Source organism: Coffea eugenioides, chromosome 6 (genome assembly GCF_003713205.1).
Source record: "Coffea eugenioides isolate CCC68of chromosome 6, Ceug_1.0, whole genome shotgun sequence".
Taxonomy (NCBI): domain Eukaryota; kingdom Viridiplantae; phylum Streptophyta; class Magnoliopsida; order Gentianales; family Rubiaceae; genus Coffea; species Coffea eugenioides.
The window spans coordinates 52,591,432-52,612,765 of NC_040040.1; the positions used below are offsets into that span (position 1 = coordinate 52,591,432).

Here is a 21,334-nt window from a genome sequence, read left to right on the forward strand (position 1 = left end):
TTCGCTTATTTTTAAATAAAATCACATCTTTTGTAAAAAATCACTTCTTTTATTTTCCCATCGCGAAAAATGGGGCGCGACACAAACATAAACCAAACTTGTGCATACCTCATTTTGATTGATGTAATTTAATTTTTGAACTAAAAGCAATTAAGATTAATGATCATTGATTTAGCAATTTTAAAGTAGTGCAATTGCAAGTATTAAATCTATTCATCAATCAAACGTAGTTACACATTAATTAGTACAGTTTATATAACTAAATTATTTCACTTAAGCAGCTGTTCTAAAGAGTATAAGTCTCTTTTTTTTTCCTTTTTGTTTGGGAAACTAAGGACTATAAGTTCAATCTATACATGTAACCAACAATAAGGTCCAGTTTTTTATAATTAATTACTAAGATATTCAAAGCACTGACTTTTTTATACTAAGCTTTTAATTTAGTACAAAAAAATCAATTCAACCATCTATATTACTTCATGCGCCCAAACTGTGCTCATAATTCTTGGTGTGGTACAATTTAAATTATTGGATTTTTAAAAATCGAATCTACCTAAATTTTGACCCATTAGCATAACTATGAACAGCCAGCTTGGATAACACACGTACCAGAAAGAGGGCCTAGATTCAACTTAGTATATAATTGTCAAAGGCTCAAAAATATCATCCCAATCAGTATGGATTATAGAAGAAACAAAAGGTATAATTGACTTATAAGGATAGCACAGTCACAAAAAATAATTGGACCATATTCTTTCTTACATGATCAGATTTGAAACTAGCCTCGACCAATAGCGCCCAACCACTCAAGATGTCCACAGGGGACCAAACACACTGTTCCTAAACTAAACTCCCTCTTTTTATATGTAAAATATATATATATATATATATATGAGTAAATTTTATATACACTGACAGTGTATACACTATCACCGTTTGATTCATGACATATGTGTAAAAGTTAAATTTTAAATTCAAATTTTGCATGGTTATCATTCATTCAATGTTGGCAGTGTATACACTGTCAGTGTAGGAAAGATTAATCCTATATATATATATATATATATATATATATATAAACTTACAAAATATGAAACTTGCACAAGGCTTGCTCCTTTGTTTGATCTAAAAACATTTGAAGAATTTGTGGCTTGGTTTAAGGATTCTTTGAATTTGTTTAAATAGAGTTGTACTCCCAAAACACAGGATATTCCACAATAAATGTCTTAACTAAAACTTAGGCTAGTGTCAAACCTATAATTGTCAAAAATCTTCAAGTAAATATTACTGAGGATAAGGTTCAAACAATTATTCCTTCTCAAACGCTTACAAAGTTTAAGACTTTTAGAGAGAGATATATATATATATATATATATATATCTTATCTTATACATATATAAAGCACGAATAGCAGTGAACAGTGTTTGGTGGACCGGTTATGCAGTGATTTGTGTGAGCTTGAGGGGCGTTTTGGTCTTTTGCTGATGGGTGGCATTGGTTTTTCTGGATTTTTATGATTCTTGGTTGCATGATATTGGGGCAGCTTGGCGACACGTTGATGCAGACAAGGCTTGGTCTCTTGCCATGCGGGCTCCGGTTCTGCTTGGTCTTTTGGAAGTTAATAATTTCTGCTGGTTAGTGGGCGGTGGGCGGTCAGTAGTTTTCTTTCTTCTCTTTTAGCTATCTTCTTCTTCTTAGTTTTCTTTGGCAGCTTCAGAAAGGACTTGAAAAATTTTCTTTTGCTTTTGAAGTGATTCACTGTTTAGTTGGCTTTGCTGGAACCTTTCTTCTCTTTTAGCTTTCTTCTTCTTTTTAGTTTTCGTTGGTAGCTTCAGAAATGACTTGAAAAGTTTTCTTTTACTTTTCAAGTAATTCGCTGTTTAATTAGCTTTCTTGGAAATTCGCTTCTGTCGGTGTGGTCCTCTTGTATAATTCACTTCAGACGTGTGTTTGGTTTCCCAATCTCTTGTATAATTGTAGTTGCTTTGGCTGCATTGGTGAGTAGGCGGTGGATAGTGTCCGCAGCAGTCTCTGGTTTTGCAGGGTGATGTCTTTACTTTCTCACCTAATTGATCTTCTGAGCAAGCTGTGTTTGGTGGGCCAGTTATACTGTGATTTTTGTGAACTTGAGGGGTGTTTTGGTCTTTTGGCATTGGACGGCAATGGTTTGATGGAAATTCACTTCTGTCCGCGTGGGCCTCTTGGATGGGAACATTTTGGCGGTCAGCAATTTCCTCTCATTCTGTTCTTGGTTCTGTGCTGAATCCAGTGCGCACCGCTTCAGAGTTTTGGGAGCTGTTACTTTTTCTTTTCTTCGCCTTCTTTACCAGGTGTGTTTTTCCCGTTCCTCATTCTTCTTCTTAGCTTTTCTCTGGCCAGTGTTTTTTCCTTCCCTTGTTTTCCTATTACCAGGTCCTACCTACCTGACGCATAGCATCAGGGCAGAATACCTAGTATATATAATGCTATGATTTGTTCGAATATCTGAAGTTTAATATTGCATCATTTTATATTCTTTTACTTTATTTATTGTAGATCAATAACAATGGTATACGTATTACATATTTTGAAGTCATTTAGGAGGTGTTTGGTTAACATTCCGAAGTTGAAATGGGAATTTTAATCATAAGACCCCACTATATTATTATGGGTTTTCGTCATTCTCCTTCAGTATTGGTTTGAAAATAGAAAGGGTAAAGATTATTTAGTAACATGTCCATTTTCCGAGGCATAGTTATAGATGCACCAGATAATCTCCATAATTCGATATATTGTCCTAGCATAAAAGACCAAAAATACTCCGTGGCTAGAAAGCCTCAGAATGTGAGTATCCCTTTATCATTTGCCTCACTAATCTCTTGTATATATCAGGTACACCCTTCATTTGTTTATGCATCAGCCAGGATAACCTCAAACACGCTTTTTTACCAATTTGAGTTTTGCTAGATTCAATTTTTGATTGTTGTTTTAACATAAAAGTTGTTCACCTACTTCGCATATAGCCTTTTTTTGCATCCACTATGTGGAAGTTGAGAATTGCTGAAGGCAGCGGCCCATGGCTGACCACAACCAACGGCCATGTGGGACGGCAGCACTGGGAATTTGACCCAGATGCCGGAACTCCTGAAGAACGAGCTCAAGTAGATAAAGTGCGTGAGGAGTTCAGAAAGAACGGATTTCGAAGGCAGCAAAGTGCCGACCTCCTAATGCGCATGCAGGTATGACAGTGCTACTGATCTCATGGCTCTTTACTCTGAGATTCTTTATTCTTATAAAGGGTTCAGCACTCATTCCTTTGCTAGTGACACCAGCACTAGAATAAAGAGCTACACGTGCTGAAATTAATAAGCCTCTTTCCTTTGTCCTTCCTTATTTTCATGTGCAACTGCAGCTAAGAAAGGAGAATTCACCTTGTCCTCCAATGCCACCGCCAGTTAATGTTAAAGAAACAGATGATGTTACAGAGGAGGCCGTCACAACTACGCTCAGGAGAGGAATAAGCTTCTTCTCAACCCTTCAGGCTAACGATGGACACTGGCCTGCTGAATCTGCTGGCCCTCTTTTCTTCCTACCTCCATTAGTACGTCTACTTAGTTGATATTAAAATTTTCAAAATATATGCTCCAACCCACGGAAGATTTTGTTCAAGCAAGAAACTAAGAAATGACTACAATATCACACTGTAAACAGGTCATGGCCTTGTACATCACGGGTACACTCAATATGATTCTGTCTTACGAGCATCAGAAGGAGATAATCCGTTACATATACAATCATCAGGTCCTAAAGACTTTTTTCCCGTGGAATCATAAACAATTAATTGGGCATAAGAAAATTATTGATTTTATTTGATATCAATCTTTATTTAATTGATAGAATGAAGATGGAGGCTGGGGATTACATATAGAAGGTCACAGCATTATGTTTGGTTCAGTCTTTAACTACATTACATTAAGGTTGCTAGGAGAAGGACCTGAAGATGGAGAACATATGGCCATGGCCAGAGGTCGCAAATGGATCCTTGACCATGGTGGTGCGGTTGCAATACCATCCTGGGGAAAGTTTTGGCTCTCGGTATAGCCACCACACAAAAATAGCCTAGCTCATACATGTGTTTAAATTTCATTAGACTAGATTTATGTGATCGATTATTGGAGCGTATTTTATTTCTCTGTGTTGATTTTGGAATGCGTGTATTCCCAATTCTGTTAATCAATTTTGTTGCCGGATTATATTACGAGACAGGAACAGAAACAACTTCTTGAGTTATATTATTGGATTAAATAAGTAATAGTGAATCACTAAATTTCAAACAGGTTCTTGGACTTTATGATTGGGCAGGCTGTAATCCAGTGCCTCCAGAGTTTTGGCTGATTCCCAAATTCTTCCCAATTCACCCAGGTTCTTATTTAATGTCGATTGAGTGATTTTTGACATCTTCTTGTCCAATAGCAATTGTCCAACATTAGTTACTCGAGGTTGACTTGATTCATTTATTTCTTCATCAACTCATTGCGATGTACGTGAAGGTGAGTTGAAGTAGAAAATAGCCCCATTCTTCTGTCAATTGGTTTCTGTGAATGTCCATGCAGTTTAATATGATATTAGTACTTTACTGTGTTCTATCCACCTACGCAGGACTTGGCTTTTCTTGTATTGTGCTTGTCATTTTGATAATTACTTCTCGCATTCTGTTTCTACCTTGGATGTTCCAAGGCACTGGGAGGGTTAGAGGTTGACATTTTTGGAGTGGGGTTTGGAGGGATGAGGCAAGACTAGTAAAGATGTACACTTGAAGGGCCACTTTCACAATTTTGTCAAATGTTTATGGGACAAAATTTAATATTAATGAGGATATAAGTGAAACCTTTTAATAGCTATGTTTTGAAATTCGGACTGGGCGGTGATTCGGTCGAAATCAGGGGTCAGGGTCAATGAATTCAACCGGGGTCAGACCCATTTAAGAACTAGATGACATCATCATAATGTCATAAATATATTTAAATTTAAAAATTAATATGCTATGTAAAATTTCTAAAAGCATTATAATCTCACGGTATGTTCATGCACATTTGATGTTTCGAAAATATTTTACAAGAAAATATAAATAAAGTAATATAATCAAGTAACAATCTATACAATTTAATACATATTCAACAAGTTTGGAATTAAATTGGAGGGCTTATTTGAAAAATAATAGTAGAATTTAGGATAGAAGTTATAAATTATAAAATGTTTCTAGGTGTATCAATAGTTTTCTAACACTATGGGTCAAATCATAGAATTAATAAAACTTTGAAACCCAAAAACTGATTTGAATTCAGTGGTGTAGACCTGAGGGCCCTTAAAGTGAGGTCTAGCTATTAGACTTGGCTCACCAAAACGTGTAGTTCGTATCAATTATCAGATGTATCGCAATTGTGCTCTAGTGAATAGTTATTGAATTCCTAACCTATTAAGTCTAGTTGGGGTGGGAGGTCAAGGGTTTAAATCTTATCTTTCATCAATGTGCCACTATATGTAGATTCTTCTAAATCCATGAGAGTCTGTAGCGCACTTGTCTGATCCGATGGTGGTTCAGTTCCCGTTAATTTCTTTAGGCCCTACTGGACCTCTCCTCTCCCTCCCCCTAGTGTAGACTAGAGTAGGAGTAGGAATAGGTTAGATTAGCTGTTGCCGTCTGATAAAAAAAAAAAGAATAGTTATTGAATTCCTATTTTTCTTCTTGTTTCTCGCATTACCCATCTTTTTCCTTTCTGCCCTTATACTTTCTTCTCCAACCGCAGTTTTTGTCTTCTGTTTCTTTCATTTCCCCCCCCCCTTTTTTACTTCTAAATCTTTGCATCTTTTTCTCTATTCATTACAAGAAATCATCAACTTTTATTCTTCATATTCTTTTTCCCTTTACTTCTCTTCGTTTTTTTTTTCTCAATTTTTTTAACCTTAACTTTAGATCATTCAATATTGCATTGGAAGAGCCATATGTGGCCGTAGCAGAGGATCTGCACTCAAGGATTAAAGTCTGTGTTAAAATTTTTGGGAGTAAAAATGTTTGAAATTGAATTTTAGGAAAAAATCGGGTTTTCCTGGTTGTTTAAGGTTTTCAGTCAAACCCAGTTTTTGACTGGTTTTGACCGGGTCCTTGTCACCCAAGCTTTTGAACAAACTCATATCGGACATGTATCCAGTTTCCAGTTTAATCGGTTGAATCGACCAGTCCGATTTGAGTTTAAAAACGTGATTTAATAGAGGGATTAAAAAGGATTTCTGGAATTTTGTGGTGGCAAAGTCTAATTTCTATAATAATATAAACAAAAGGTTTTGATTTTTTAAGGGAATATACAAGAATTTGTAAAATCTTGGGGGATGACAGTCCCTCCTCGCTGCCCTTTACATCCGCAGCTCCCCCAGTTCATTTTCAGTATTGGCTTGGACTCCGTATTTCGACCTTCATAATGCTCTTAATCATACATTGGACTAATGGACTCGGCTTTGGGTTTTTTTTTTTTTTTCCCTTTGATAGTATAGGCATTGGCAAGGACATTAATCTAATGAGTACGAGATCTCTTGTTGGACTCTCAACCTTTTCCTTTCCCCATCTCCCTTGTAAGGCATAGGATCTCCTTTTAACCCAAAAAGTATTAGTTCTAACTTTGGTATTTAGCCCTGTCAGTGCTCTAACTCATCCCCAGACAAATTAATAAGATATTGCAGTGTTGGGCTAATCCTGTAATCGACATTCATTTTGAGTTGGGTAGCCAAGTTGTTGAATGCTCATTTTCTAGATTTTCTGCAAATATTACATTAAACTAAATTCGGACATATTTATCTATGGTCTGGTTTTTGATGCAGCACAAATGATATGCTATAGTCGCCTGGTTTACATGCCAATGTCATATTTGTATGGGAAACGGTTTGTTGGGGCTATCACTAGACTGGTGCATTCTCTAAGAGATGAGCTGTACATACAACCATATCATCAAATCAATTGGAGCAGAACACGATATACCTGTGCAAAGGTCGGCCGAAATTATCCCGTGTTTTAATTTTTCTTTTAATGCACTTCAGCTCCAATTATGAGTTGTGACTAAATTTTGGTCGATAAAAACGAAGCTCAGGAATTTGTTGTCTTGTTACAAGTGAATTCCTTGTTTTGTTATTTTCTATCAGGATGATCTATATTATCCACACCCTTTAGTACAAGATATGTTGTGGGGATTCTTGTATCATTTTGCTGAACCTATCCTATTGCGATGGCCATTTACTACATTAAGAGAGAAGGCTTTGGAAAAGGCAATGGAACATATTCACTACGAGGACGAGAACAGTAGATATTTTTGCATCGGAGCTGTAGAAAAGGTATAAGCTGCGTTAATTGCTTCTTTAATTCCATATTATATGTTTTTGATTGATTTGGTGAGATGCTCAATAGAACCAGTGTTTTGAAAGGCGTATTTATGGCGAGTCGAGGGTGAGCCCTAAGGCGAGACGTTCCCGAATTGCCCCTAGGCGGTCAAATGGGGCGTTCGCCCTCGACCCTTGACGAGAATGCATGGGCGTCTGGGCAAGTTTTTTTTTTTTAGGTATAAAAATTGTATGCTTTCAAAATTTCACCACTTTTTCTCTTTTTTAAAACTCTAAAATAACATCTAAACTGGATTTTCTCTTCACTTGTTTAAAGTTGAGACCGTCAAGGTGGACTTGCAATTTCTGAAAACTTTTCTTGTGTTAGCCTACAAATTTAAGTTAGTTAAAATGGATGTTAGTTTAGAATTTAATGATACAAATGATGTAAAATTTCAAAACTTTGTGCTTCACATTGAAGATACTCTAAAGAAAAAGGGGAAAGATACTCGTTTTAATAGTCAAACTCACAAATTTCATTTGTTAGTGCCCTGAAAAAGAGTTTTCGCAACTGTGATCATTAGTTTGCGGGATGACATTAAGTCTTTTATGCAAATAATCATCGAAATTTACAGTGATGTGTTGGATTTCGGCTCATGGCATAACATTATTAACACAAGCAGGCTTTACTTTTAGTCATACAAACAAGTTTTAATTTCTTATGCAAACATAAGGTATTATTTTTTTATTTTATCCAATCTTGTTTTGGTATTTTTAATATTATACATACATATATATATATATAAACACACATGCACACATGCATATGTATTTATATATTTTTAAAATATTTAAAAATAAAATTTGTGGGGCGTAGGCTTTCACCCCGATTGGGCGGACGAGTACCATTATGTGACAGATCTCTCGAAGGTGAAAAAAGATGAAGGATGCAAAAATTGATTTGTGATGACATATTTCAAATATATACAATGCAGGTGCTCTGCCTACTCGCTTGTTGGGTGGAAGATCCAGATTCAGAAGCATTCAAGCGCCACATTGCTCGTTTACCTGATTACTTTTGGGTTGCAGAAGATGGCCTGAAAATGCAGGTTATTGTCATTTGTATTTATGCACCTAGCTAGTTGCTCTGGAAATTTCAATAGCAGTATCAATTTCCTCTTGAGTAATGCTCCTTCAACATTCCATCAAAAATCTGTAAACAAATCTGGTGTTATATAGTCAATAAATTCATGTGCCCTTTTCCACAACTAAACTAAAGTGTCATGAAAGATAGCTACCTAATCTCCACTATCGTCATCAAACTACAAAAGACGAAATGTTCATCAAACTATATCTGAAACTAAGCCCAAGTGTTTGCAGACTTTTGGCAGCCAAGCATGGGAAGGTGCTTTAGCCATTCAAGCAATATTACGTAGTAATCTAGTTGAAGAGTACGTGCCAATGCTTAAGAAAGCACATGACTTCATCAAAGCATCACAGGTACAACTACATGAACAAATAGTCATTCTAATTAATGTATTGTTGACGAATAATGCAAGTTCTGATTCAACGTTTGGTGGACTTGAAGGTTCAAAATAATCCTTCGGGGAATTTCACCAAAATGCATAGGCACATTTCTAAAGGATGTTGGACATTTTCTATACAAGATCATGGTTGGCAAGCCGTAGACTGCACCGCTGAAGGATTAAAGGTTCACCTCTATAATGTTGCTCTACTGTCAAATCTTCTTCCCAAGTAAATTTTGTCAGGTTTTAATAGTATCCGTATACCTTCCATTTTATTATGCTCAGTTGTTCCCGTTTCAATTTTCTCCCTACTTCTTTTCTGTAGGTTGCACTTCTTCTTGGGCAGATGCCACCAGAGCATGTTGGGGACAAAATTGAAATAGGGCGTTTATACGATGCTGTAAATATTATTTTGTCTTTACAGGTATTTGCAAACAACAATACCTTTTAAGTTTTGGGTTTGGATAGAAGATTGATTAGAAAAATTTTTAGAAAAACAATGTCATATATTCTATGATGTAATATATGTGAGATAAAAAATGTGATTAAAAAATATTTTTATGACACAACTATAACATTTTTACCAAAAAATGAGCAATCAAAGCACACGATAAGATAATTATTGAAAGAATTCTAGTAATGTTACAGATATTGTATCGCCTGAAATTTTAAAAATTTACAAAAGTATGTATAAATCAGGGGGGCAAAAATATATAAAATAAAGGGATAAGAAGATAGAATAGCGATGGACATAGAAAAACTGGTGGTTAAGAGTTGTATGTAATTTTCAAAGCTATGACGTGTCTAACATTCCTATTTTCCTTACAAAAAACACACGATAATTTTCCAATGAACAAGAAGGGTATCCAAAAAAGGCTGACTGTTAGAGAAAGAATTGAATTGAAAAGCCTTTTTGCAAAATTGATTTCTTAATTTCTACATAGGGTAAGGATGGTGGTTTTAGAGCGTGGGAGCCACAAAGAGCATATCGCTGGATGGAGGTAAGTGCAATATACTAACCAGCTCCTTCAGTTCTTAAATCGTTAAATAGTTCTTCCTTTCTACAACCTTTTTAAGCGTTTGTGGGATCTTCATTTTTTGCATTCTTGTGAAATGAAATACCTTTGCTCTCATAAAATTTTCCTAACAGTACTTGGATGTTTTACAATTCATTATAGATGTTCAACCCCACTGACCTTTTTGGAGATGTTATAATTGAGCGAGGGTAATTTTTTCCTTTCTTCGCTTCCCCCTTATCTGGCCGTCTGGTTTTAAAAAACCTACTTTACCTAAACAAGGGCTGTTTATGCTAGCCAGGTACGTGGAGTGCACTTCTTCAGCAATTCAAACTCTGCTGCTATTCAAAAAGTTGCATCCTGGACATAGGGAATCTGAAATAGAGCGCTGCATCTCCAAAGCTTTAGCTTATATTGAAGATGAACAAGAACAAGACGGTTCATGGTTAGCTTTCTCTACTTGCTGATTTAGCCAGTATTGTGTTCTGTGGTAACAAAAACTTCCATAGCAGTCAAAAACCCACGAGGGTAAATACGCTTAGAAGTCCTTAAACCTTTGCCAAAAGCTCCTTTTAGTCACTAATTACTTTTTGTTTTCTTAAATTTCATTTGTAGTTTTCAATTTTGGATATAATAAACACCATAAAGTTTCCTTAGCTTTTCACTTTATATAAAATCATGAGGATGAAGCGAACATTTTGAAATATTAGGAGTATCACGTGGGAATAAATAAAATCATAGGGGGTTATTTATAATTTACCCTTTTTAAAAGTATTACTATAAAAGTTGTTAAAGTTGCTCATTTGGGGCTCTATTAGCTTGTAGTTTGATAAAATTCTCTATGGTATATTAGCTTCGTTTACAGTGAAGAAATTCTTTAGGTTTTTGCCGTAGAACATTACAAATTTGAGGGGAAATGCTAAAGCTAACGTTAACAGTTGACATAAACGGACCAAATAGCTTCCTTTTTTGTTTTTCTCTTTAAACAAAGTTTGAGGAATTGTGAGACATTTTTGACAAGTTTAGAAGACAAAATTTCTGCGAACTTTGTCGTGATTCATATGAATAATAACTGGGAACACTAAACTCCATCGTGAGTATTTTAATCCCTCACAGGTATGGTCGTTGGGCAATTTGTTACACATATGCGACCTGGTTTGCGGTGGAAGCTCTTGTTGCTTGTGGAATGACTTATAACGATTCCCCAGCTATACGAAAGGCATGTAAATTTTTGCTATCAAAGCAATTGCCTGATGGTGGATGGGGGGAGAGTTATCTTTCTTGCTCGAACGAGGTTTATATATTACTCTCTCCTTTCAAGTGTTTTTTTTTTTTCCCTTTTCATCCTTTGGTAGAAATTAAGCTGCAGGTACAACACGAACATACCTTACTTAACATTTTGCGTTTGTACACTATCTTATCTTAGACTTTTTTGAGAGATGTCCAATAAATACCCATTAAAACACCTAGATTATACTCCCTCCATTCCACTTTGGTAGTCCTGTTTCTTTTTTCACACAGTTTAAGAAAAAGTAGTTAACTTTGTTGGAAAAATAAATTTAGATTACTATTTTCCTAAAATACCCTCACATTAAATATGGTACAACTTTATGGGAACTTGAATTAATGGTAAAAAAAGAATCAACTCTCATTAAATGGAGTAGGTTTATAGTAACAACTACTTACATTGAATAAGGGTATTTTAGAAAAATTAAAATACAATTACATTCTTCAATTGGAAAGTGGACTACAATTTGGGACAGATGAAAAAAGAATACAGGACTATCAAAGTGGGACGGAAAGACTATCTAAGTTATCATATAAATACAGACTCACATTTATTACACCCCTTTGAATTGTGACATTGTCTCAACTTGATTATACTTCTCCAAAATTTTGATACTTGAACCCCCTCTTAGTAAGCGCTCAATGAACACCCATTAGCCAGACAGTTTTATGTTTAGAAAATTTTGCATTCAATTTTTGACACATTCAAGACTTCTTTGTCGCAGGAGTACACAAATCTAGAGGGGGATCGGTCAAATTTGGTGCAAACTTCATGGGCTTTATTAACATTGATTGCTGCAGGACAGGTTTGTTTTATTATCATATGCATAGATTAGCGTCAAGTTTTACACCCTAATAAATGCCACAGTCCTCAAAGCAATATACAGAGGAAGAACGTCAATGATTCCTAGGTAACGCGTTTTACATACATTGAAACAATCTCTGACTCTTTGAGTTGACTCTTTAACTCTTTCATGAATGGCGGAGGCAGGGGTGACCAGCCGGGGTGGTCACATCCCCTAACCTCTGAGCAGTTGCATTTTTTAATTCTATATCATTTTATACAATTTTAGTTTGACTTATTATCTTGCACATTCGCCTAAAAATTTTATTGAGCTTTCTTGCCCCCCAACTTATTCCTCAAAAACATTGTAGTTCTTTCTTCATTTTAAGTTTCTTTGCGTTTTATGGTTCTTTGTGTTATTTTGGGTTTTTATTTGCAACCATCATTGGTAATAATAAGTATTAGAGCATTTATTTCATAATTATAGGTGGCTCTTTTATTTCCGAGTTTGTTGCCAAATCCCGGCTCCACCTTAGCTTTTCTTGCTCCCTTTTCCCTTGTGAAATTTAGAGCCTTCCTTAAACCCAAAATAGATAAATAATCACTACTTGTCATGTCTTAAATAGAGATTTGGTGTTTAAAGAAAAAAAATCGAAAACATCGTACACTACTCAACTGAATCCTCCTCAAAAACTCCTTTGTTTGGTTCTCTAATTTTTCTGTTTGACATTAGGTCGAGCACAATCCAGCTCCTATACATCGCGGATTAAGATTATTGATAAATTCTCAAATGGAAGATGGCGACTTTCCTCAGCAGGTATGTCACTTAGATCCAACAAAGTGCATGTACAAGCAATTATCTCGACTTGTCTTGTTTATGCACAACTTCAACGTCTGGAGCTTCGTGTGCAGGAAATCACAGGAGTATTCTTTAAGAATTGCATCATGCAATATTCAGCTTATCGAAATGTATTCCCAATTTGGGCTCTTGGTGAATTCCGCCGCCGTGTTCTCCATGCATAGTTCATCACGCATGAATATGAAGAAGCACGCTGCTACAGTTAGCGACAGGAAATATTATCAAGTCTGTATAACTATTGTCGAATGAACAATAATACATGGTGTGAAATCTACTAGTTTTGGATGTCAGCTAATATAAACAGGTGCAAATAAATGCTTTAAAAGCCGATCGGCCTTACTTTGCCAACTGACATGCACTGTGAACAGCTCCTTTAAACACACGATAGAGCTATGTATACGGTAGAAACTATGCCTCCCTCTGGTCTACTTTACTATTTCTCATATCCTAAGACTGGTATTATTCCCTCTCTTTGCCGTAGAAAGCCACCATAACCCCTCCCACCTCCTACGAACCCACGGTATCATCGCTCTAATTGCATTTACAATAGAATTGTGTTCCAACAACAGAAAGTGTAATAAGCACAAGAAAATGGCTGCTAAAACATGTATACAGGTGCTGAAAAATCGCCTTTGTGGCAACCAAAAAAAAAAAAAAAAAAAAAAGAATGAGGATGCGTTAAAGAGGGGATAAAGAATTTAGCTTTAGTAAATCATAACATCAATTGTTTTATGTTTAAACCTAAAAATGAAAAACACCTGAAATGTACAGCCTGTGTACACAAAATGTATAATATCCATGTTGAGTGTAGCTTTGTCCCACAATGCTGGTTTTACTAGAGCACTCCTTTGCTTGGGACTCATATATAGAGGGCTTTAGCAAGGCTTTGAAATGCACCAAATCAGGAGAGCTAGTTTGTGAGCTATTTGAGTTTTTAGATCATTAAACTTTTTTGTAGTATTATTTTGGACTCTCTTATATTTTAGCATTAGGTATTTTTACTTTGGATCCTCTTAAATTTTAGCATTAGGTATTTTTGGGCATAGAAACACTAACCTAAGATTTTCCTACCCTTTTCTTCATGGTAAAATTCTAGCCTGTGGATGTAGATGTTTCTCGGTTTGATTTATTTTTTCTTTGTATTGTCTTCTAGGATTGTCAAAAACTTTTTCATCAATTTTCTAGTAGATGTTTCTCTGTTTGATTTATTTTTGCTTTTTTATTGTCTTCTGGGATTGTCAAAAATCTTTTTGTCAATTTTCTAAAACTAGACCTAATAAACTGGTATTAGAACCTTCGTCAATTTTCTAGGACTAGGTTCAATAAACTAGTATTCGAACTTCTTCAAAGGCTCTATGAGTTTTGTGGGGTCAATGGCAATAACAAAAACTATTGTTGAGATATTTGATAGGAATGCAATTTTGATTCCGGCAACTCCTGAAGGAAACTATTTTGGTTTAAGACAGAGTTGATTTAGTGATATAGGAAGTGAAGAAAAAGCCAAAGAAATTGACAAATAAGGATTTTGTTACATGAATAAGAATGGCAAATATGATATTATCTTAAATCTCTCTAACAAGATTTTACGGGAGGTAGTCACTGAGACTTTGGCTAAGACAATGCGGAATAAGTTCAAACACTGTGAATATAAAGAAGATAATGGAGAATTGGCTTTAATTGAAACAAAGTTTATATATATTTCAGATGACTAAAGGTGCATCTATATTCTAATATCTTAATAAATTGGATTCTATCTTTATGGATTTTGGAGGATATAGATTCAAAAATTAATGATGAGGATCAAGTCCTATTACTTACTGTGTTCCTTTCGCTAATCCTTTAAGTTTTTTCACGTACCATGAATTATGGAAAATAAACAATTTCTTATCAAAAAAAATAAATCTGCATTAAAATCTAAAAAACAGAAAAATAGGGATGTTATTGGAAAAATCAATGTGAGCGAGGATGAAGGCCTAATTGTTAGAGACAAACCTGATAAAAGAGAATCTAATAGTAGAAAGTTTAAATCTAGACCTGAATCCAAATATAAGGATATGGAGTGCAATTATTGTAACAAAAAAGAGCATATTGAGGCTAATTGTTTTAAACTAAAATACAAATTAAAGTATAAATTCTTTAGATGTATACTATAGAGAAAATTTGGGAAGGGCAATAGAAGTTTCAAAATGTACAGAGCGGGTATAATTTTGATATATTTCAAAACAAGAAAATTGATTACTATTCAAAAACTTTAAACAAATAGGATTTTCAGTCAAATTACTGTATGCTTTCATGGTTGACGTGTAAAAATCGTGGGCCCCACATTTGACATGTCCAATGATGTGTCCCACAATGATGTGGTAGTGCCACATTATCATAGTGGGACCCAATTGACTAGGATGGGCATGTTATTGGCACATCAATAAAAAAAGTGGGCACCACTAATGTGGGGTGGCACCTTTCCAATGTCGTGGCAAGACTCAAAATATACCTAAAATGTGGCTCCCGTGATTCGAACATTGGCCAACCATATTGGAGCCATGGCTTATTAATCTATTACACCTTTCTTCTATGGTAATTTCTTTTTTTTTTGAGATATATTTTCTTTTTCATAACAAATATTTCTATAAAATCTTAAAAATACTAGGTCATCATTTGTGGCATATGTCAGGTTTTGACATGTGTGGTATGCATACAACAATAAACTCAATCCACAATCAAATCTTAAATTTATAATTTTTTAAACTACTCTACACGCGATTTTTCATAAGTATACGGATCGTGAGCGATTATAAGGTAATTAGGTTCGAACCCATAGAAAAGACGGGCAACTACCGGCATTACTAAAGTTTTTCTATTATTTAGGCTATCAACAAATTAAAACAAATAAATTTAAGCTACTAATGGGCAGAAAAATACAAATGAAAACTCCCTGAATAATGGAATCCCTATCTACTCATGCTAGTGCAACTTGCTAACTAAATCAGTACTAAAAAATCAGCTAAATCATCGCATAATTTCCTTGTATACCGCTTTTGCCGGTGTATTAACTATACCTATAACTAATCTATACCTACTTTCGTAATTATGAAATTAACTACAATCTCATTTACTTCTATAAAATTACTATAAAACAAGTCACAAAAGTGCACTTCTACTTTCGTGAGTATATTGTAGATACCAAATTTTTCTCAAAAAATTTTGTTGATAAGTAACCTATAACTAATCTATACCTACTTTCATGATTATGAAATTAACTATAAACTCATTTACTTCTATAAAATTACTATAAAACAAGTAACAAAAATGCACTTCTACTTTCGTGAGTGTACTCATAGATACCAAATTTTTCTCAAAAAATTTTGTTGATTTTTTTTAATTGTATCCTTATATTATTGGTTAAGTAATACTTTTTGCATTCTTTTTTGTGTTATTTTTGTAGGAAAAAGAAGAAGAAATGAAATTTTAAAAAATTATTCATTTTTAGCCCAATCCAAAAGAAAAAAGTTCAATCAAAATTTTCCCAAAACCCAAGCCAAAACACCAAAAGCCTATGGCAAAATCCATCAAAAAGCCTGGAAGAAAAAGAAAACAGGAAAGGCCCATTTCTTTGGTTATCTAAAAAAAAAATTGCTACAATTTTGCCCACGCGCTTCTTCTCCATTTTGCAACAACGCAGAAAACAATACAAGGCCACGGAAAGCTGGATTTTTGGCAAACCAAAATTCGTTTTGGCTTCTTGTTTTCTTTCCCTCCAAGTTTAGCAAGTACTTAGGACATTTCATCACCCAAATTCTTATCAAGAACAGATGTCAAAAATCATCAAGGGCATCAAAGCAAGCCACATAACCCATTTTCTTTAGAATTTCAACCATGAATCTTAAGTTTCGGTTTTTATTCCATTTAAATAGAAAAGAAGGTGACTTTTAGAAGGGGTAGGGGGGAAAAAGTCGGCAAAAAACAACAAAAGAGAGAAACAAGAGAGAAAACGGGGAGAGAGAAAAAGCAAAAATTTTCTAAAAAATTCGTGAGCAGGGCTGATGATTCAGCCTCATTTCTGATCAAAATCCAATTTCAATGGTAGTCGTTTAGGTGATTTTTTTTTAGTTTCTGCACCATCTACGTTCATCAAGGAACAACTGTCGTTCAGAGAAGTATAAAGAGAAAACGTCTCTAGGTTCTTTGAATTTAGGCTCAAAGTCCTTACTTCACCAGCTGTTGAAATCTGTCCCAAAAACCTGTCGACTTCATTTTCTAGCATTTGGGTGCGGTTTTCTTGAGATTTTCCACATTTATCCAACTCCATAAAGCATCAGAGGTAGCTTATTTCATTTCTCTTCTTTTCATACAAGCTTAGATCTGCACCAGATCTGTCAAAGTCTATGCCGCACTTGTTTGTTTTCTTTTTTCTGTTGTTTTCTTCTTTTGTTGTAGCTCATTAGTTTAGATTCCTATCACATCAATCTTGTGTTGAATCTTGCATTTGGGTGATGAGATTTGATGTTGATGTTTGGGTTGTATAATCTAGCGAATATTTGTGATAAGTGAATATTTTGTATAAATTTTTGTACAGTTTTGGATGAGCTTTTGTCATATTTTAGAGGATCATAGTCGTACTTAAGCTCTTTTTGGTGCAAATTGCTTCAAGTGTTGTTTAGTGATCGGAACTTGCAAAATGAGTAGATTAATGCATAAACATGTGATATTTTGTAGGTTATCGGGGCATGAAACACTTACATATTATAAAGAAGAGGCAAGATGCTAGTTGGAGGACAACGGACAAGTGAAACAAGCAGCGAAGATTGAGCGAAAGAGAGAAGAATTTGAATATGGAAACAGGAGAGATGGATCCGAGCTCGGATCCAGTCTTATCCCTTGTGATCCGAGCCCTCATTTAGACTTCTAGAGAAGTGGATCCGAGGGCCAGGCGATCCGAGCTCAGATCGATCCGAAGAAGGCCTCGAATCCTTTATGAAGAACGGTGAAGAAAATGCTGAAGGCACGGATCCGAGCTCGGAACAGCTTTTTACCCCTCAGATCTAGGCCTCTGATCTTTCTCTCTCCTCTGTAACTTACAGAACAACTTGTGTTCATTTCACACTTACTTTTTGACTCATGTTTCACACAAAATTTCGACTGGAAGCTGGCAAACCTCTTGTACACTTGAAGAAGCAAGATGTGATGATTTCAAAGAGGGGGGCAAATTAAGGTGAATTGCGACAACGAAACTCAAAAATTGACCAGGACCCTCTCTAACCCCACTTTTCTACTTTTCTTGTCTTGTCTGGTCTTTTCAATTTCCTTTGTCTTAGTTTCTACTTTCCATTTCCTTTATTTGGTCTTGGATTCAATATCTTTCTTTTCCCTTTTCTTGTTCGTCTGCCGTCGCTCTGCATCCCGCACCACCGCCGCGTCGCCTTCCGTCTCTCTCCTCCCATCGCGCGCCGCTGTTCTCTCTCCGCCACTCCAGCCCGCGCCATCGTCCTCGTGCGCCGCACCTCAGAGCGACTTCTCTCGCCGCCCACCGACGCTGCTCAAGCGCAGTGCATCCCGCATGCCGTTGCTGCCTGCTCACTCCGCCAACCAGATAGGCGCCGCTCCAGCCTTCGCTATTCGCCGCCACTGCCGTTCAGCCGTGCCCTGCCCAGCGCGCGCGCCACTCCACTACCAGGCACCGCGCCTCCTACCCACGCACAGCGCGCTTCACCAACAAACGCGTGACTAAGCGTGCACCTTCCCCGGTACGGAGCACGCCCAGCGCTCCTCAACTCTCGCACGCCTTCCTCGTGACCCTCTCTCTCACCGTGCATCTCCCCCGCAATCTCCTCCAGCGTGGCAAAGTGGTACCCCTATTTTACTATATTTTTGTCACTGGTAATTCGAATTTGGAGTCTTGCTGCTATATTTGACACAAATTCGGGCTTGCAATAACTGTGGGTTCTGGTTGGTCTGAGATTTGGTACACGTGGCTGGTGATTCATCCCTTTATTGATTATAATTGATTGTTAATTTTATTTTTGGGGTCTCAGATCTGCTTGTCTTTACTATTAGTTGCCAAGTGATGCCAGTGGGGCATTTTTCTGTCTATTTGCCTTGTCATTGTTCTGGTGGGATCCCCTTTCCCCATTTGGTGGTTGTCTCGCTGTTTCTGTGCCTATCTATATTCATTTTTTTGGTCTCCACATGCCTCCGAAAAAAGCACGTGGTCAGACTCCCACGTCTCCTGGTCCATCTGGGTCCTAATCTCGTAAGAGTCGAGCCCCAATTCAACCCTCAACTCGGTCCCGTTTAGGTCTCTCTAAAAATACTATATCTCCTGGGACTTGAGGGGAGCCAATCACTGGCCTTACACCGGAACAAAATGACCGATTGACTAGCTTGTTGCCACATCCTTTTGCTCCGTGTAAGTGTTTCCATGCCCCAATGCTGGATCATTTGCACATTGCACGAGAAGTTGAACAGTTGTTCTCTGCAATTGGTTGGAAGCGGTACTTGGTCATTGACTATCTTACATTAGAGGAGCTATGTTATGAATTCTACTCCACTTTTGAGTTCAATAAAAACAAATTCATTACTTTGGATGAGCCGAAGGTGATTAAATTTAGATTAAGAGGTACCCCGCAGGATATGTCAATTAATGACTTTAATCTGAATTTGGGGTTTGTCAGTGAGGATACCCTTTCCTTCGGGACGTATATCAACAGTACGTGTGATTACACCAGACCCTTTGCTAGTGACTATATTGGCATATGGAGGGAGTGGTCCACGGATCCACAACTCTATGATCCAAGTCAGTCCAAGGCCTCTCATCTTAAGAATCCGGTCTTGAAGGTTATCCACAGGTTCTTAGCCTACAATTTCTCAGGCCAGAAGGATTCCTCCGGCACCCTTGCTAAGGCCGAATTCTATTTTCTTTGGTGCATCGCAACAAGGTACATGTCAACTTTGGGTGTTGGGTTGCCACTCAAATGCAATCCGTCATTCAAAAATGGCATAAACCGGTGATTATGGGTTCGCTCATTACTCACTTGGCCGTTCGGCTGGAATTGCTTAACCTCGACAAAGAACACAAGTTCACTCTTACTCGCGCGATTGAGCCTTTGGATTTGCGTAGCTTAGAGAGGATGGGGGTTATTTTCAAAGTGGGAGATGTATATCAGATAACGCCTCCCGGTGATGGCGAGCTACAACCCCGGGTTCCTCCTACTGTTCCCCCTACTGGTTCACCGCCCCGCACTGATGAGGCGGGTCCGTCCTTCTACCACGCTCCTCCTGCTTGGGATTCCCAATACCGTGCCCTCCAAGATTCTGTCCGTGAACTAGGCTAGCGAGTTGAGAGATTGGATAGCCGTCTCGCAGCGCTGCAGGTTTTTGCTCGTATTCAGACAGAGAATCAGGCAACTTTCTTCGCTCATATTGGATTCCAGCAGCCTCATCCTCCTCCCCCTTGATGCTTTCGCTGCGTCGTCTCGGCTGTCAGGGAAGTTTCGCCCCTTTATACTTAAACTTTATTTGTCTTTGCTACATTGAGAACACTGTAGGTTTTAGGTATAGGGGGGATGGCTTCTATTATTTTTTTTTCTAAAAAAAAAAGAAGAAGAACAAAAAAAAAAAGGAAGAAGAAACAAAAGGAGGAAAAAAAAGGAACAAATAGAAAAAAAAAGTGTAGTTAGTTGATTTCTTTAATTCTACAATTGTTAACTGCTAAAGCATGTTGTTATGATGGATTGCACAATCAAGGTGCACGTGTATGTGGTCATATATGCTAGCTATGCATTTTGTTTTCCCTTGACAATATCGTTGAATGTTGAATATGCTAGACTTAATCGACTCTTGAGACATTGGTGAGCTTTTGAGCCTTATATGAAGCATGTTTTGCTATTGAGTGGGTATCGCACCTCGTTTTGTCATTCTAGAACTTGCTATTTTGTACATGTCGAGACCACATTATGTTGAATTGGATGCATTTGAAATGACAAAGGCATTTAGGGTTTAACCTTCTTTAACTTTCTACAAACCATGCCTTCATCTTGTCTCCTAATAGTGAATCAATTTGAGTTTTTATCCTTCTCCTTTGTTGGTTAGCCGTGTTTGATAACCCGGGACTTTTTTTTTAGATTTTCTTGTTCAACCTTGTGTCGTTAAGAGATGTTTGAATTTCATTGTTTGTTGCAAGGCAAATAAATCTAGAGTCGCAAGTGTTGTCCGAATAGAAGTTGTATGGTACTGGTTCTGTGCATCTGATATTGGAAACAAAAAAAAGAAAAAAAAAAGAAAAAAAGGGAGAAAATGTCGACAAACTGGTGAATATGCAATTCTGACCTCCAAGGCGTGCCCACGCCTTGCAAGACGCCCTTTCAAAAAAAAAAAGAGAGAAAAAAGAGTTTCGACACTTGCATAGTGAGTATAGCAAATGGAAATGCCTTACTTGTGAAATTTCTCCAGTAAAGCTTTAAGGTTATGCAAGTGGATATCGGACATTCTTTTGACACATTACACCCTCTCTTTACCTTCTTAT

The 21,334-nt window shown here is 36.7% G+C and overlaps 1 protein-coding gene across 3 annotated transcripts; it reads left to right on the forward strand.

The window, feature by feature from the left end:
• Nucleotides 1–1,525: 1,525 nt before the first annotated feature.
• Nucleotides 1,526–13,164, forward strand: LOC113773251 (lupeol synthase-like). 3 transcript variants are annotated; one of them, XM_027317856.1, is made up of 19 exons: nucleotides 1,526–2,330; nucleotides 3,003–3,218; nucleotides 3,392–3,580; nucleotides 3,691–3,780; nucleotides 3,877–4,074; nucleotides 4,317–4,401; nucleotides 6,853–7,019; nucleotides 7,171–7,359; nucleotides 8,340–8,453; nucleotides 8,725–8,844; nucleotides 8,933–9,055; nucleotides 9,196–9,294; nucleotides 9,815–9,871; nucleotides 10,049–10,095; nucleotides 10,188–10,331; nucleotides 11,003–11,180; nucleotides 11,899–11,979; nucleotides 12,691–12,774; nucleotides 12,870–13,164. In XM_027317856.1, the coding sequence occupies exons 2-19, from the start codon at nucleotides 3,021–3,023 to the stop codon at nucleotides 12,978–12,980; spliced, it is 2,274 nt and encodes a 757-aa protein (XP_027173657.1). In that variant the 5' UTR covers nucleotides 1,526–2,330; nucleotides 3,003–3,020; the 3' UTR covers nucleotides 12,981–13,164. The 3 variants fall into 3 exon arrangements, with proteins under 3 accessions (XP_027173657.1, XP_027173655.1, XP_027173656.1); XM_027317854.1 differs by lacking the exon at nucleotides 1,526–2,330 and adding an exon at nucleotides 2,360–2,871; XM_027317855.1 differs by lacking the exon at nucleotides 1,526–2,330 and adding an exon at nucleotides 2,360–2,823.
• Nucleotides 13,165–21,334: the final 8,170 nt, after the last annotated feature.